This window comes from Eublepharis macularius, chromosome 2, assembly GCF_028583425.1.
Source record: "Eublepharis macularius isolate TG4126 chromosome 2, MPM_Emac_v1.0, whole genome shotgun sequence".
Taxonomy (NCBI): domain Eukaryota; kingdom Metazoa; phylum Chordata; class Lepidosauria; order Squamata; family Eublepharidae; genus Eublepharis; species Eublepharis macularius.
The window spans coordinates 225,377,678-225,393,582 of record NC_072791.1 but is presented as its reverse complement, the minus strand read 5'-3'; the positions used below and the strand labels follow the sequence as shown (position 1 = coordinate 225,393,582).

The 15,905-nt window shown below is 46.6% G+C and overlaps 1 protein-coding gene across 1 annotated transcript in view; it reads left to right on the top strand.

The window, feature by feature from the left end:
* COL3A1 (collagen type III alpha 1 chain) overlaps nt 1-7,504 on the top strand; it is a 103,981-nt gene extending 96,477 nt beyond the window's left edge. The window contains exons 47-51 of the mRNA XM_054970369.1: nt 579-686; nt 2,081-2,366; nt 3,664-3,851; nt 4,029-4,271; nt 6,351-7,504. Of these exons, the coding sequence (XP_054826344.1) occupies nt 579-686; nt 2,081-2,366; nt 3,664-3,851; nt 4,029-4,271; nt 6,351-6,497 (972 nt within the window). The 3' untranslated portion in view covers nt 6,498-7,504. The remainder of the gene's footprint in view (nt 1-578; nt 687-2,080; nt 2,367-3,663; nt 3,852-4,028; nt 4,272-6,350) is intronic.
* The last annotated feature ends 8,401 nt before the right edge of the window (nt 7,505-15,905 follow it).

The window sequence follows — 15,905 nt, the reverse complement described above, 5'->3', positions numbered from 1 at the left end:
GAGCAGGTGGCAATATCTGCTTCCCACCTTCACCTGGCCGGGATCAGTCACAGAGGAGGAGGCAATGCCCCCATGCCTGCCCTCCCCTTTCTAGAGCCCATTGTATTTTTCCCCACAACATTCCTCCCTAGAATCAGGGACCTAAAGTAGGCAAGAAAATGGTTATAAATGTACAAAAATGCATCTATAAGATAGAAGGCAGAAAGAACAAAATAATAGAATTCCCTCTTCCAAGTCTGTCCCCCACCACCATTGTCTTCCACCATCCAGATATATCTCATTTAGCATTTCCTCAGTGACCCTCCTTCTTGAGTGTTTTACCTGTGCCTGTGTTTTAATTGTATCTGTTTTCTTTCCTTTATACGTGTTCTGTGGAATTGTTGTTTTTATTGTTTCTGTACTATATTTGAAAAGCTTGATTTTAATGTTTTTGTTTGCTTCTTTGGGGACCTTAAGCTAGGTGGGAGAGCATCATTAAACCGTTCTAAACAAACAAAACCGTTTCATTGATAAGTCCGTAGCAAGGCTTCACAATGTATGGACAATGTGGATAACATATCCTATCTTGTGCTGTTTAGGGCCCCCCCGGACCAAATGGACCTCCCGGAAAAGACGGTACGAGTGGCTACCCTGGCCCTATTGGTCCTCCTGGTCCCCGTGGAGCTCGAGGTGAAACTGGAACAGCGGTAAGGGAGCCAGGACAGTGACAAGATTACACTTTTATGTTCCACTCTTGAGAAATGTGGTTCTGAAAGTTAGAGCATTTAAGGAACTTAACGCAAGACACAGCAAGCAAAAGATGTTAAATTCAGATAAGTGAGAGATGCTAAAAGAAAACTGGAAGAACAGTTGCCAGTCAATTAACAGCAGCAAAAAACAAGCCCTCATCCAGTCACAGAGTAAGGTACGAATAAGTACAAATAAAACATGCTATCATCCTCAGAGTTACACCTTTCTATGCTTATTTATGTCAGTCGACTTAGAAGGGTGTCACTCTTGAGTATCTCTACACAAGACATCTTACATGGGGACGCTGTGTGGTCTTATATTCAAGTGTCTCCCATGTTCTTCTCCAGTGCTCTTTTTATCTGGCGCCACGCTGGGATCTTCTACATCCTATATTAGCCCAACTTTCAGAGTTTTCTGATGATTTTAAGGTTCAGTTCCTGCTTGACAACCCAGATGGGGAAATAACTGAAATAGTAGCAAAGTTTCTCTACAGTGCCACGGCTATACACCCTGACAAGTAATATTCTGTACTGGTTTAGCTGCACTGCTGCACTGTTCCTATCGGTATTTTAATCTCATTTTGTATGGAGTCTCTGTATTTAAAATTTTATATTTTATATATGCCAATAAAGGCTTGCTTGACTTGATATTCAAGCGTACTCCCTCTCCTTAGCAGTGCACACGTATCCCCAGTGGGGGAGCAAGGGTCTGATCTTGTGTAAGATGCTTAAGATGGCACTAACAGCCTTGTTTAAAATAGAAATTTGGGGGTAAAACTATAGTTTGGATAACAGTACACACACACACATACCTTCACAGGACCAACTGGTGGAACTCAGTGGGTTGCCCTCGGAGAAAATGGTCACATGGCCGGTGGCCCCGCCCCCTGATCTCCAGACAGAGGGGAGTGAGGGCAGTCTAAACTCCCCTCTGTCTGGAGATCAGGGGGCGGGGCCACCAGCCATGTGACCATTTTCAAGAGGTTCCAGAACTCCATTCCACCGCGTCCCAGCTGACAAAAAGCCCTGATTATTATTGATTATCAGGCAGCCATGTGTTCTCCTCAATTTCACCCTCTTTGTAAAGAAGGTCACATTGTTCCTCTATCTACTGTTCCCAGTGGATGACACGGAACAGATTACAGCTCTGCCCGTGCTTAACACGAGTAAGAAGAAGGCCCGGCCTGAAGCCTTTTCTGTTTGCATAACCAGAACAAGGCTAAAGGCGCAGGTGATAATAGAATATTCCTGACCTTCGAGAACTGTGCTATGAAGCCAGATAGAAAAAGAAATAAAGCATACTTGTGGGCAGAATGTGGATTTATCTGGAGTATTGTTGATTTGTTTTACAGGGGTCACCTGGTCATTCTGGGGCACCCGGCCCTCCTGGTCCTCCGGGAGCTCCCGGTCCATGCTGTGGTGGTGCTGGTGTTGATGGTCCAGCGGGGCAGTGGGAGAAAGGACCGACCTACTATAGAGACCAGCCATCTGAGGACAAAGCCAGTATAAATGATGTTTTAGCCTCGTTGAAGTCCATCAATAATCAGATTGAAAACATTGTCAGCCCTGACGGCTCTCGGAAGAATCCAGCCCGTAACTGCAGAGACCTGAAGTTCTGCCACCCTGAACTGACCAGTGGTATGTTCTCTTATATTCTGAGGTAGATCATAGGGAAAGAAGATGCCTTCAGGAAGCATTGAACAAAATGAGATGTTACAAGTGACACAAAGTTTTATCCCCTCTTTCTGGCGGCATCTAGTATGATAGTGTGTCACATGACTTCACTTCATTGAGAGAGCCAGTTTGGTGTAGTGGTTAAGAGCGACAGGACTCTAATCTGGAGAACAGGATTTGATTTCCCCACTCCTCCGCTTGAAGCCAGCTGGGTGACCTTGGGTTAGTTACACCTCTCTCAGAGCTCTCTCAGCCGCACTTACCTCACAGGGGGACTATCATGAGGATAATTATAACACACTTTGTAAACTGCTCTGAGTGGGTGTTAAGTTGTCCTGAAGGGCGGTATATAAGTCAAATGTTGTTATGTGTCACATGATTTCACCACTGACAGCCAATGGAGAGTTGGGAAATAAGGAAAGTGGGGAATGCATAGCGTAATGTCTTGGGTTGTGCCTAATACTTCGTTTCAGCACGATAGATCATTGCACACATTCTATGACCTTGGCATAAATACTGATGTGGCAGGAAGAGGACTTCCAGAATGTTCTTTGGGTACAGATAGCAGTGAGGCCTTTATGTTCTCCCCTGAGCAGTTTCTCTAGTGTTCAAGTGGATCTACGCTGGTTTCCTTTTGCCCTAACTACTCACTTAAAATTCACTTGATCTCACTGCTAGTTTACACTGGCACCAGAAACTCCAGCTATAAGTGTGTAACCAAAGTGCTCTCTAGGCTGACTATGTGAACAAGGGCAAGGGGAGGGGCAAGAGAAGGATTTAGAGATGGCTAAATATTTTTAAAAATAGAGCAGCGATGTGCTGAACGGAAGCGCACCAGAACACTCGGCTTAACACAAAGGCCAAACAACCAGGGGTGATTTGATGGCAGGGCTACTGGGGCCAATGCCATGGGGATGACTGATGTTTGTCACCACTGCCAGGACCCCCATGGCCACCAGGTGGGTCTGAGGCAAGCCCCCCAAGGGTCTGGAAGAGCATATGGTTCAGCTGATAAGGTATAACCTTCATCACAATCTCACTTTCGTTTGCCAACATTCTAACATCTCCCCAGTAGATATTGTGTATTTTGGGTACCTGTGCCAAAAGGTCGCTTACTCCCAGTATAGAGTTACTCGCATCGGTATACAATCTTCCCACAGTGCTGACTCATAAACATTGTACTGTTTCTTTGCAACACGCCCCCCACCCCAAAGAATAAATAATCAGGTTGCTACACTTTCTTGTTACTGTGTCATTTCAGGAGAGTATTGGATCGATCCTAACCAAGGTTGTAAATTGGATGCTATTAAAGTATTCTGTAATATGGAAACTGGTGAGACCTGCATCAATGCCAATCCCAGAAGTATTCCACGAAAGAACTGGTGGACAAGCTCAGGACCAGAAAAGAAGCACGTTTGGTTTGGCGAGTCCATGAATGGTGGATTCCAGGTGAGGACAATGACATCCTTTGTACCTGTCACCTTGACTCGAGAGTGCATTTCGACCGTTTCTCAACAAAGCTAATTCTTTTATATTTCTTAGTGTGTTTAGACAACCAGCTCTCAAGGCTGGTTCACGCCATGCAGTTGATAAACAACAAGCATGCCTTTTGTTTCCGTGCTGCAGTTCAGTTATGGTGATCCTGACCTCCCCGAAGAAGTTGCAGATGTCCAGCTGGCCTTCCTGAGAATCCTTTCGAGTCGAGCCTCACAGAATATCACCTATCACTGCAAGAACAGCATCGCTTACATGGATGAGGCCAGTGGGAATGTGAAAAGATCACTGAAGCTCATGAGCTCTACTGAGAGTGAAATCAAGGCAGAAGGAAACAGCAAGTTCACATACAGTGTGCTGGAAGACAGCTGCACTGTAAGTACACAGAAATTAAGCACAGCCCTGTTCGCTTTAAAGAGCGGCTCAGTACATTTTGCAACTCTAAAATCCCAACACCCAGTTTAGTCCTCTGGACTGTTGGGGAAAGCAGTGCTTGTCAGGAGTGGGCAAACTTACCCAAGGGAGTGGGGTTCCTCTGCTCTTATCTCTAGGAGCCATGCTTCCCACAAGAGAGAGATCGAAATAGGTAGCCAGTTAGTCGGTCTGTAGCAGTAGAAAAGAGCAAGAGTCCAGTAGCACCTAGAAGACGAACAAAATTTGTGTTAGGGTGTGAGCTTTCCTGAGTCACAGCTCACTTCTTCAGATACTGTGACTCATACCCTACCACCAATTTTGTGAGTCTTATAGGTGCTACTGGACTCTTTGCTCTTTTCTACTCCCACAAGAGAGTTCATGCTAAGTGCACAACACAGCTCATGCCTAGGGTTAGGGTTAAGAAATGGGGCCCAATACAAACCCCTTTGCTTCCTCTCTGGTGTTCATCCATAGCAGTGTGTATCCGCAGCTCACAGAGGGGAGTTTCCACAAGGTAGGGAGGAGGTGGGCGTTCAGCTTCCCTCCAATTTTGCACACACAGAAGTTTCCTGATAACAGGCATTTCCAAAAGGCTTTTCTCCCTTGTGTGGGTTATGTTTAATCAAGTCGCTTCCGACTTATGGCACCCCTACAAATGAAAGACCTCCAAAACATCCTCTCATTGACAGCCTTGCTCAGTTCTCGCAAACTGGAGGGTGTGGCTTCCTTTATTGAGTCGATTCATCTCATGTTAGGTCTTCCCCTTTTCCTGCCGCCTTCAACTTTTCTTAGCATTATTGTCTTTTCCAGTGCATTTTCTCCCTTAGATGAAAGAGAAATAAGAGTCTTGATAGCAATTCCATTGCTTAGAATGTCTGATATTCAGAATTGTGGGTTTTTAAAATTCTGCTTAGCCACATCGGTCAAGCAGTGTAGTGGTTACAACCACTGAGAGCCAGTTTGGTGTAGTGGTTAAGAGCGTGGGACTCTAATCTGGAGAACCGGGTTTGATTCTCCACTCTTCCACTTGAAGCCAACTGGGTGATCTTGGGTCACTCACAGCTCTCTCAGAGCTCTCTCAGCCCCCCCCCACCTCACAGGGTGATTGTTTTGAGGAGAATAACAGCATGTGACACTGAGAGATCTCTGTCTTTTGGTGCTACACCTCTGAAGATGCCAGCCACAGCTGCTGGCGAAACGTCAGGAACTACAATGCCAAGACCACGGCAATACAGCCTGGAAAACCCACAACAACCATCAATAACAGCATGCTTTGTAAACTGCTTTGAGTGGGCATTAAGTTGTCCTGAATGGTGGTATATAAATCGAATGTTGTTGTTGTTATAGTTGTATACAACAAAAGGATTTGCACATGGCCTCAAAGAGATTTCAAAGCTTCTCCTGAATACAATAACCAGAATTAAAAGTAAACATTTATCACCCACCATCATCACTGAGCCATACATAGCTCAGTTGTGCTTTAAATGGTGGTCCTTTTTGATAAAGGCTGTTTTCATGCGCCTAAAACCTACGGAAAATTGTGCAAAACTCTGCCGTCATCGCGCCATTAAACAGGAAATCGCGCTATGAAGATGCCATCGTGCAACAAGTTTTGCGCAATTTTCTGGAATCGTTACAGGCGCGTGTGTGAAAACGGCCAAAATATGCAAAAAACCTGGCTTAATTTGGACACCAAGAAAGGACCCATGAAAAGTTAATATATTCCTACTATACCCAGAACACACTGGTTCTCAGACTTTTCCTGCCTACATTTTAGTTTCAGCAGTTGTAATACAAAGTAGCTTCAGACATGACGAGGGATGAAGCGCAAGGGGCACGTGTCACTATTCCCCCAAGCTTTCAGGGCCTCTGTTCCTACATTTGAAGAATCAAAATTTCCCCACAGGAAATGCTTCTGAAGAATTGTGGGGGAAAGAGTCCCACTTGCTTTCTCTCACATTGCTTTTGAAGTGAGTGTAATTTTTAAAAAATCTCTAAGTGAGTATTTTTTAAACGCTTTCCTCTTCTGAAATTTCACAGAAACACACCGGTGAATGGGGCAGAACAGTCTTCGAGTACAGAACACGCAAGACGATGAGGTTGCCCGTGATTGATATTGCACCCTTTGATATCGGCGCTCCCAATCAGGAATTCGGTGTGGACGTTGGCCCAGTTTGCTTCTTATAAACCAAGAGTAATGCTCATTCTGAAACCCAACAAACTCACACTCCGTTTTTGCTCTTCTTGTTTTAACCTTGTCAACTAGTAGAATCAATTCAACTGTATCCCAGTTATTTATTTACCAAAATTCTGGAGGGAAAAAAAGATAAATTGACATAAAGGGTTACCATTTTCTTACTTTGCTCTTACACAAAATTCAACAAAAATGCCATTTGCTCTATTTTCTTTCACCCAAATTCCACCTCCCCAAAAAAAGAAAGAAAGAACTCCATGGTGCTACAATACAACTTCAACACTCAGTACAGCAAAACTGTGTCATGTTAAATGAATGCTTACCCACCAATGAAGCACTGACGGATTCCAGCATCCACGTTTACCTTTTGTTATCAGATGCAGTTCATAAAGCTAGAAAGAATTCCCTGTTTCAACTACCTCAGCATGGACAGAAACTGGGATGGAGTTTGATGATTCACATCAAGAAAACCCAAGCAAAGCAAGTTGGAACCAATGAATACATCTGGCTGTTTCTATACTGGCTAGTGGTTAAGAGAGTACAGTGCCTCAGAAGAAGCGAAAGCCCTGGTGTCAACAGACTAATATAATTTTATTGCTGGACTGCATTGAATTTTTAAGGGTGCTCCTAAACTTTCCTGTCATTGCTGGTCAAGACCACTAAAATTTAGGGAAGTGTAAAAGATTAATGTGATGGTGCTAGTTGCGTGATTTTTTTTTTCACTTCTAAATCTGCAAGCCAGGTTTATTGACTTGCATTTTAAAACATCGAGGATTGACAACAATTGTAAATGTCTCTCATCAAAAGTCTTATCATTGGTAGGCCATTTCCGAAGACTTTTCTTCCTTCACTCTGTAAAAGTCAATAAAGATGCAAAATCATGAGCTGCTTTTGTCACGTTAACACATTTATAGTGTTGGAGGTTAACCATCTTTGTAAGCTTTTATATGGTTGTCGGTCTTTTCCTTACAGAGTCACATAATAAAATATTGTAATAAAACTCCTAATAGTCATGAATGTGCCTTACAAATCATACAGACATCGCAAACAAAGACAACAGTCCCCAATAGTTATTGCCCTGGATAGTTAGAGAGAGGCACCAGGGCTTTGTAACGAGGGCTTTTTTTCTGGGGAAAGAGGTGGTAGAACTCAGTGGGTTGCCCTCGGAGGAAATGGTCACGTGGCTGGTGGCCCCGCCCCCTGATCTCCAGACAGAGGGGAGTTGAGATTGCCCTCCGCGCCACTCCAGCAGCACAGAGGGCAATCTCAGCTCCCCTCTGTCTGGAGATCAGGGGGCGGGGCCACCAGCCATGTGACCATTTTCAAGAGGTGCCGGAACTCTGTTCCCCTGCGTTCCCCCTGAAAAAAAAGCCCTGTTTGTAACAGAGGACAGTTTTACACTCCCGAGTGTCCCATGTTCAATCTCTGCCACCTTTAGTGAAAAGGATATTAGGGTGTAAATGCTGAGAAGGACTTCCACGTGAGACGGAGGTCCTCAGCTTTTTTGAACCTGTGGATGCCTTCGGAATTCTGCCAAAGGTTGTGGGGGGGGGGCACAACCACAAAATAGCCACCATGAGAGATGAAGCCAAATATGCTCAGAGGAATTCCACGTGCAGGGGGCAAGAGGAGATTTTTTAAAAAAACAATCTGTAAACAGGAGTGAGAGTATACAACCAAGACTGTAGTGGCAGATGCCTCTGAAAACAATGATATTTTAATCTGCACAGCCAATCAGATCTCCAGTGTCCAATCAGAAGCCTTGCTAGGCAAGAGGCCTACCTGGTCCCATCCACTTTCTAAAAACACATGACATGCCAAGAAAGGTATCAGGTGGCACCATGGCGCCCATGGGCATCGCGTTGGAGACCCCAGCCTAAGATCTCGTACAGCTGCTGCCAGGCAGAGGGGGCAGTGCTGAGCTGGATGAGTCAATGAACTGAATATACAAAAACCGGCTTCATACGATGTTCGTAATTATTATTTATTAATGTTTACAGTGCTGAAGTACACAACATTTTATAAAGCAACATAGCCATAGAGGCAGACCCCCCCTCCTCTACAAAGCTTTTTATTTAAATGTTGGTGGCAGGGGGGAAGCAAGAAGAAACAGGAAAGTGGAATTGAAGAGAAAACAAATGCAGCTAGAGAAAGAGAGGACAGATTATTTGAAAGCCAGTGTTGTGCCGTGGTTAGAAAGTGAGACTGTGATAGGGGAGAACCACGTTCTAAGCCCCCATTTTGTCATGAAGCTCCCTGGGTGACCAGCTTGAGCCAACCACTCCATCCCGGCTTAGCCATTTTTTCAAAGTTGTTGAAAAGATAAAATGGAGAAGACCCCTGATTTTTTGAAGGAAGGATAAAAATACAATCAAGTCACACACTCTTTCAGCCTAACCTACCTCACCGAGTTGTTGCGAAGATCAAATGGAGGAGAGGAGAACAGTCTAGGGTGCTTTGGGTCCTCTCCCCATTAGGGAGACATTTTGGGGATGTAAACGAAGTAAACAAAAGTACAGGGTTTGAGGCACATGCAAGATCATCGATGTGACACATTGACTTCTGGTATGTGCTGGAAGCGGGGGTCATTGCCTAGAAAAAGAACTGCAGGAACTCATTAGCATATCTCATAGCATATCTCATTAGCATATGCCACACCCCCTGACATCACCGGAAGTGTGTCAGAAGGCAACATCCACCCTTCAGGCCCCTTTCCGCAAAAATCTCCAGGTATTTCCTTAAAGCAGAATGAACTCAAAGCAGCTTGCCCTCCTCTGGAGAGCCAGCCCTGCTTGCACCCACGCACTCACTCACTCTCACAAGTCACAAATGAAAATAAAGCAGCATGAATTCCAAGCAGCTTATGTTCCTTTGGAGTCCAGCCCCACTCGGCTTGCACTTGGAGGAAAAGGAATCACGTGGGTGGGGTCAAAACCCATGTGACCTCTGTTCAGATCTACCGGAATGCCGTTTCTGTGCGTTCCGCCTGCAAAGGAGCTCTGGCTGGAAGAGACATTGTGACATCAGAAGATAACAGATAGGTACGTGTCTGCGCTCAAAACTCTCACCAGTTGCCAGTGGCAGCCCAGGCTGGAAGCCCTAAATACACCACATAGGTCATGCCACAGCAGACTGAACCTACACTGGGAATATTGTGGCAGCCTTCACTGTTGCAGTGTTCAAAGTCCCACCTTAAACTTACCCCCTACCCCCAATCTAGGCCAATCAAGTGCCGATAGGTTATCAAGGTGCTGTTGGTTAGGTAGTCTATTGGTTGCATCTTGCAGAACGCCTTTTTATCTATTACAACTACCTAATTTACTGGCAAACCTCCTAATGAGGCCTGGAGATGTACAACTGATCTCCAGACTATAGCGAACAGTTCCCTTGGAGAAAATGGTAGGTTCAGAGGATAAACTCTACGGCATCACATTCTCTCTGAGCAGGGGCGGCGCCAGGGTTTCTAGTGCCCCCGGCTGCCACCATGTGCGCACACGCAGTGCGCGCACACGCCCCAGACTGTGTGATGATGTAATCATGCAGCAAAGTGGGGGCCATTAGCTGGCGGGAGGCTGGGATGGTGCGCAGAGGCTGCCCGCGCTCTGCACCCTGCCCCGGACACCTGCCGTTCCATGGCCCGCGGCTGCTGCGCCCAGCCGGGGGCATGTGGCTGTGGCAGCGGTGCGGGCCAGGCACGGCAGTTCCATGGCTCGCACCTCCCCCTCCGGTGCCCCCTCCAGCGCCCAGCACCCACAGCGCCTACCTCACCGCCTCAATGGTGGCACCGGCCCTGTCTCTGAGCTCCCACACGCCACGCTCTCCAGAAGCTGCCCTGAACTCTCCACATATTTCCCAAGCCAATATTGGCAACCTATTGCTGGCAGATATCTTGCCAGTTGCAGACTCTGGGAATAATATTTCTCATTCCCCTGACCTGCCACAATCCACTGTGCAGGCTTTCTCCCAAGTTTTGTTCCTGGGTGGTCAGTAGGCCCCTCACAAATAGCACAGGGGACAAAGTGAGGAGTGGAAATCACCCCTGTCTTCCACAAATGGAACTTTGTGGTTGAATACATGCCTTTGAACCCTCTTCTTCCTTAGCCAATGTTCTCCCTACTTTTCCTTCCCTAGATAGATATGGAATTCTTTGCATAGCTTTGGGTAGTATCTACAGCATATATGTTATACCCCTGGAGATATCATGGTCAGAAATTCTGCTACTATCCATTTTACCACTAATTTCATTCATTGCAGGAGTTGCCCCAGTCTAAATACATGAAGAAAGCTGTTTAACTTGCCCAAGCATGCACCATGCTTAATCCAACAATGATTCATTTCTCCTGCATTTGAGAGGTTATTCTTGTGAAGCAAAGAATGATAACAACATTCCTTTGGCCACTCACACTTGCTGTGGTTGCCAAATGGTTGAGGCTGGCATGTTGCACTTGACAACTTCCTTCCTCAACCAGCTCTGCTTTCCTGTCTTGAGAAGATCTCAGCACCCCCTCCAAAAGTGAAGAGAAGGGAGAGCTGAGTAGCAGAAGCGGGTCAACATGCCTATTAGTCTTCTCACCATTTTCCATTAAGGGGCAACACAAGCGCGTGCCTGAGGGGACAATTAAGTGGTTCCTCATGGAACAGACTCCAAGGGTTGCTTTTGGAGACCAGTCATCTTCAGTGTGAGAATTATCTTGTGGGGTTCCACAGGATGCAATCGTATCCCTGATGTTATTCAAACTCTATGCAAATCCTTCTGGAGAAATAATTCATATCTATGGAACTGGATGGCATCAATACGTAGATGACACCCAGCTCTATATCTCTCTATCCAAAACCCTTGGGGTTGCGCTAAAGGCTCAGAATCACAGTCTAACAGCTGGGGTTAAATGCCTGGAAGTGAACAAACTGAAACTGAACACAGACAAGACAGAAGTGATGCTGGTTGGGAAGGCAGAGATCTTGAAGCTTGTGGCGCTCTCCACTTTCAACAAGGTTCAGTTGACCCTTGCAGATTCGGAAAAGAGACTAGGGGTTATACTGGATCCAGCACTGCTGCTAGAGAAGCAAGTTAATGGAACTGCCTTCTTCCAACTCAGTCTGTCTTGGAAGATGTACCCTTACCTTGACACAGGGCTGGATCTATGGTTGCTAGTGCCCAGGGCAACCATAGTTAGGCGCTACGCGTGCGCACAGCACGCGTGCGCTCCTGGTGCTGCCTAATGAAGTCACTCCAATGACGACATCTCTCTGGGGCACCCCCCCGCTCCCACGGCAAGCTGGCTGTCCCGGCACGCCGCGGAGCTGGCGGCAGTGTGAGTGGCTTGGAGGCTGCCCGCGCCGTTCACCTGCCCCGCAGGACAAGGGGCGGCCGTCTTGCTGCGCGCCCCTTGCCCTGGCAAAAGACGAATGGTGCGGGTGGCCTCCCAGCCACCCACGCGGCCTTTTGCCTTTCCCCAGGACAAGGGGCGGGCGGCTTGCCCGCGCGCCCCTTGTCCTGGGGAAAGACAAACAGCATGGGCAGCCTCCCAGCCACCCGCGCTGCCTTTTGCCTTTCCCCAGGGCCCCTTCTCCTGGGGAAAGACGAATGGCGCGGGCAGCCTGCCAGCCACCCACGCTGCCTTTTGCTTTTCCCCAGGGCCCCTTGTCCTGGGGAAAGACGAACGGCGCGGGCAGCCTGCCAGCCACCCACGCTGCCTTTTGCTTTTCCCCAGGGCCCCTTGTCCTGGGGAAAGACGAACGGTGTGGGCAGCCTCCCAGCCACCCGCGCTGCCTTTTGCCTTTCCCCAGGGCCCCTTGTCCTGGGGAAAGATGAACAGCATGGGCAGCCTCCCAGCCACCTGCGCTGCCTTTCGCCTTTCGTGAAAACAAGGGGGGGGGAGAAGAACTTCCTCAAGGAATTACCACTAACCTAGGAAAAAAGGAAGTGTGCTGTAACCGACCACAATATACAATTGTATTGTGAAGATTCAATGATGATACATAACATACAAGGGAAACCATTTGCAACAATAAATTACAATTATATACAATTTAACGCTTGGACAACCATTCGCGATATTTAAAGCAATGGAAGTGCAGCAATGCGAGGGTCTATATACAAGGAGAGATATAGTGTCCCATCATATGTATATAGTATTGTTCCAAGCTGCTGGTAAGGCAGCTAGGGAGTCGTCTCTTCTTGACCCCGAATCCGTGCAGTCACGATGCCAAGAAGGAAGGGCGAAGCCAATATTGAAATTGACACGAGGCAATGGATAGGCAGGGTGGCAACGAGCAATGCCGGCCTTATCACACTTCACTCGTTTCAGAAAATTCCTTCATCAGGCCACCAATTAATCATAATTCCAACGATTTTGAACAGCGGAGGACGCGAAGCATCCAATTTCCAGCGTTGTGTGTTGTAACAAATTCAAAGGTGAATTTGTCACAACACACAACACTGGAAATTGTAATTTATTGTTGCAAATGGTTTCCCTTGTATGTTATGTATCATCATTGAATCTTCACAATACAATATATTGTGGTCGGTTGCGGCACACTTCCTTTTTTCCTAGGTTAGTGCCTTTTGCCTTTCCCCAGGACAAGGGGCAGCCAGCTTGCCTGCTCGCCCCCTGTCCTGGGGAAAGACGAACGGCACGGGCGGCCTCCCAGCCACCCACGCTGCCTTTTGCCTTTCCCCAGGACAAGGGGCGGCCGGCTTGCCGTGCGCCTCTTGTCCTTGGGAAGGGCGAACAGCAGCGCGGGTGGCTAGGAGGCTGCCCGCACCGTTCACCTTTCCCCAGGCGCGCTCCAGGGGCTGGCAGCGCGCTCCCGGGGCTGGCAACTGTGCCCGCCGCCCTCTCTTTGGCAGTGCTGGGGGCAGACTACCCCCCTGCCCCCCCCCCGTCGATCCGGCCCTGCCTTGACAGGGCTGTTCTGGCCACCTGGCTCCATGGCATGGTAGCATCAAGACTTGATTTGACTACTGTAACGCACTCTAAATAAGTCTCCCTTCAGAGTCAACTCAAAGACTCCAGTTGGTGCAGAACACCATAGCTTGGTTATTATTGGGAGCTAGGCAGAGCATGCATATCACTCCCATTCTTCAGTCACTCCATTGGCTTCCCATCAGTTACGCAGCTCAGTTCAAGGTATTGACCACTTCATATAAAGCCCTTCATGGCTTTGGCCGTTCATATCTGTGAGACTGCCTCTCTCCCTATGCTCCACCAATGCACCTTCAATCATCTGAACAGGGATTTCTGCAGGTGCCACCTTATAAAAAGGCAAAATCAACACATGTATACTGTTGTGCCCCCCCCCATTATGGCACAGCCTAACTGATAAGGTTAGGAGAGCTCCCACTCTCTGAGCTTTCCACAAACTCTGCAAAACTGAATTATTCAAGAGGGATTTTGTACCCAGGTAGGTGTCATGGATGCCTACCTGCAGTACATGCCATGTGCATGTAATGGGCAACCTATTAATCCTCTGACACTATGCAGAGTTCTGAGCACCAATCAATGCCTGTTATGTGGAAGTTCAGTGTGTTATCTCTGCTTTGAAGCTAAACACTTTCACTTCTGTAGCCAACGGCCTTGAGGCCAGATGCAGCTAGTCTGAATTGTATCTTCCCTGAGAACGGGGATGATTTCATACCCAACTTGCTATTGTTGTCTATCGTGGTCTAAACTCTGATATGTTTTGTCTCTTGTGTTCGCACCAGAATTTCAATGGGCTACTAATCCGGGGGCGGGACATTAACCTATAACTAACCATGATTTCCCTCGATACGTCACTTCTGCCAATTCCACTGTCTGAGCACCTTGAACCTGATAGATCTCTAATAAAAGTTACTTCAACCAAATCACCTGTGTGATTGTGGAGGAGAACTTGGAGAGTTACTTGCCAAAGACTGGCAGTAGGAAGGCTGTACTGTAAGGAAATAGTTCGAAGAGATGCTTTGGTAAAGAGATAGGAACTATATGTACTGTCTGTTGCTGTCAGTTCCCGGTGAGTAGTTTCTGTGTTGTGTAATGTGCCATGTTTAAAGACTTATGGATTGTTGCACCTCTGCACTGGGGTTTCTGCTTTGGATTTCATTGTTTATTGAATGCCCCCTGCTGTCAATCATGTTGACTTACACTTGAATCTCAGTAAGAAAGATGGAATATAAATAATGTAAGTAAAAATAAATAAATAAAATTCCTCCAAAGCAAGACTGGAGGCAAATGTTGGTAAGCCCAGAAAAGCACAATTGATGGATCCTAGAGATAATTGTAGCAAGAATTCATTGTTCTCACTCAGAAGTTCAACTGGGCTATGCAGTCCGGCTTTCCTTGAATTCACCATTCTTTTGAAGCCTCTTGATAGTTTGATGGGGGGAAATAAGACTCGAGAGGGATCCTAAGGACTTACCTTTGACTTGACAGTGGCTCAACACAGAAAACATGAATACTGTCCCAACCATTCTCAACTTTCGTTGTGCTGCAGACTAGTACCGTGGTTTCCTCATTCTTTCTAAGAGTCACTCTACATGTTACTAAGTACCTAGGGACGCTCAAGTGAACCTCCTTCCATGTGTCCTCCCTCGAACTTTCCATGAACTCACTTGCACACAGTCACACTTCAATTTGCTCCATGTGAATACATGTTTGACATCAGTTCCTCCTCAACTGCTAAAAGTATCCTAATTTTCCCCACATCCGTTCATTGAAAGGCAGATCTTGACACTTTCTCATACCTTAAAGAAATGTAGGTCAAAGGAGCCAATGGTACTTATTCTTGCACCGGACACAGGGGCTGAAGTGGTGCTTTCCCCTCTGGCATCACTTGCAGATGCAGTCACACAAAGGGAGCTCCAGTGAAAGTGACATTCACGTGCGCCGAGCAAGAACAGCCTGCATGTGAATGGAGGACTACACATACAATCCTGCACTTAAGGGTCCACTCCCTAGTTACTCAGGCATGTAGAGAGACTCTTAGATCACTTCATACTGGAGGTTGCTTTACAGGTAGTAGAAGGGGCATTGCTAACAAAACGAGGAATGCACCATGCTCACCATCTGCCTTAGAATACTCCAAGTAATTTAAACTAACACACTGATTTTATCAGAACATTTTATTCAGCAACAATGACATATCTTGAATTCCCAGCATTCCAAACCCAGAGTTGCCAAATGCTTTGCATTTGACGCCAAATATTTGGTTCGTGTGCTTTTGATTTTTGTTAAGTATTGTCATTAAAACAAATCATTCCAATTCCCCTATATAATTAAATGTGTATCAACTGCTTGCTCCTTTTTGATCACATTTCCCTACCTCTCACTCACACATCCATGCACACAATACAATCTTATTTTGTTTCCCCAAGAAATGGGCAGATATCGTTGGAAGGACTCCACACAAAAGGAAGCCACTAA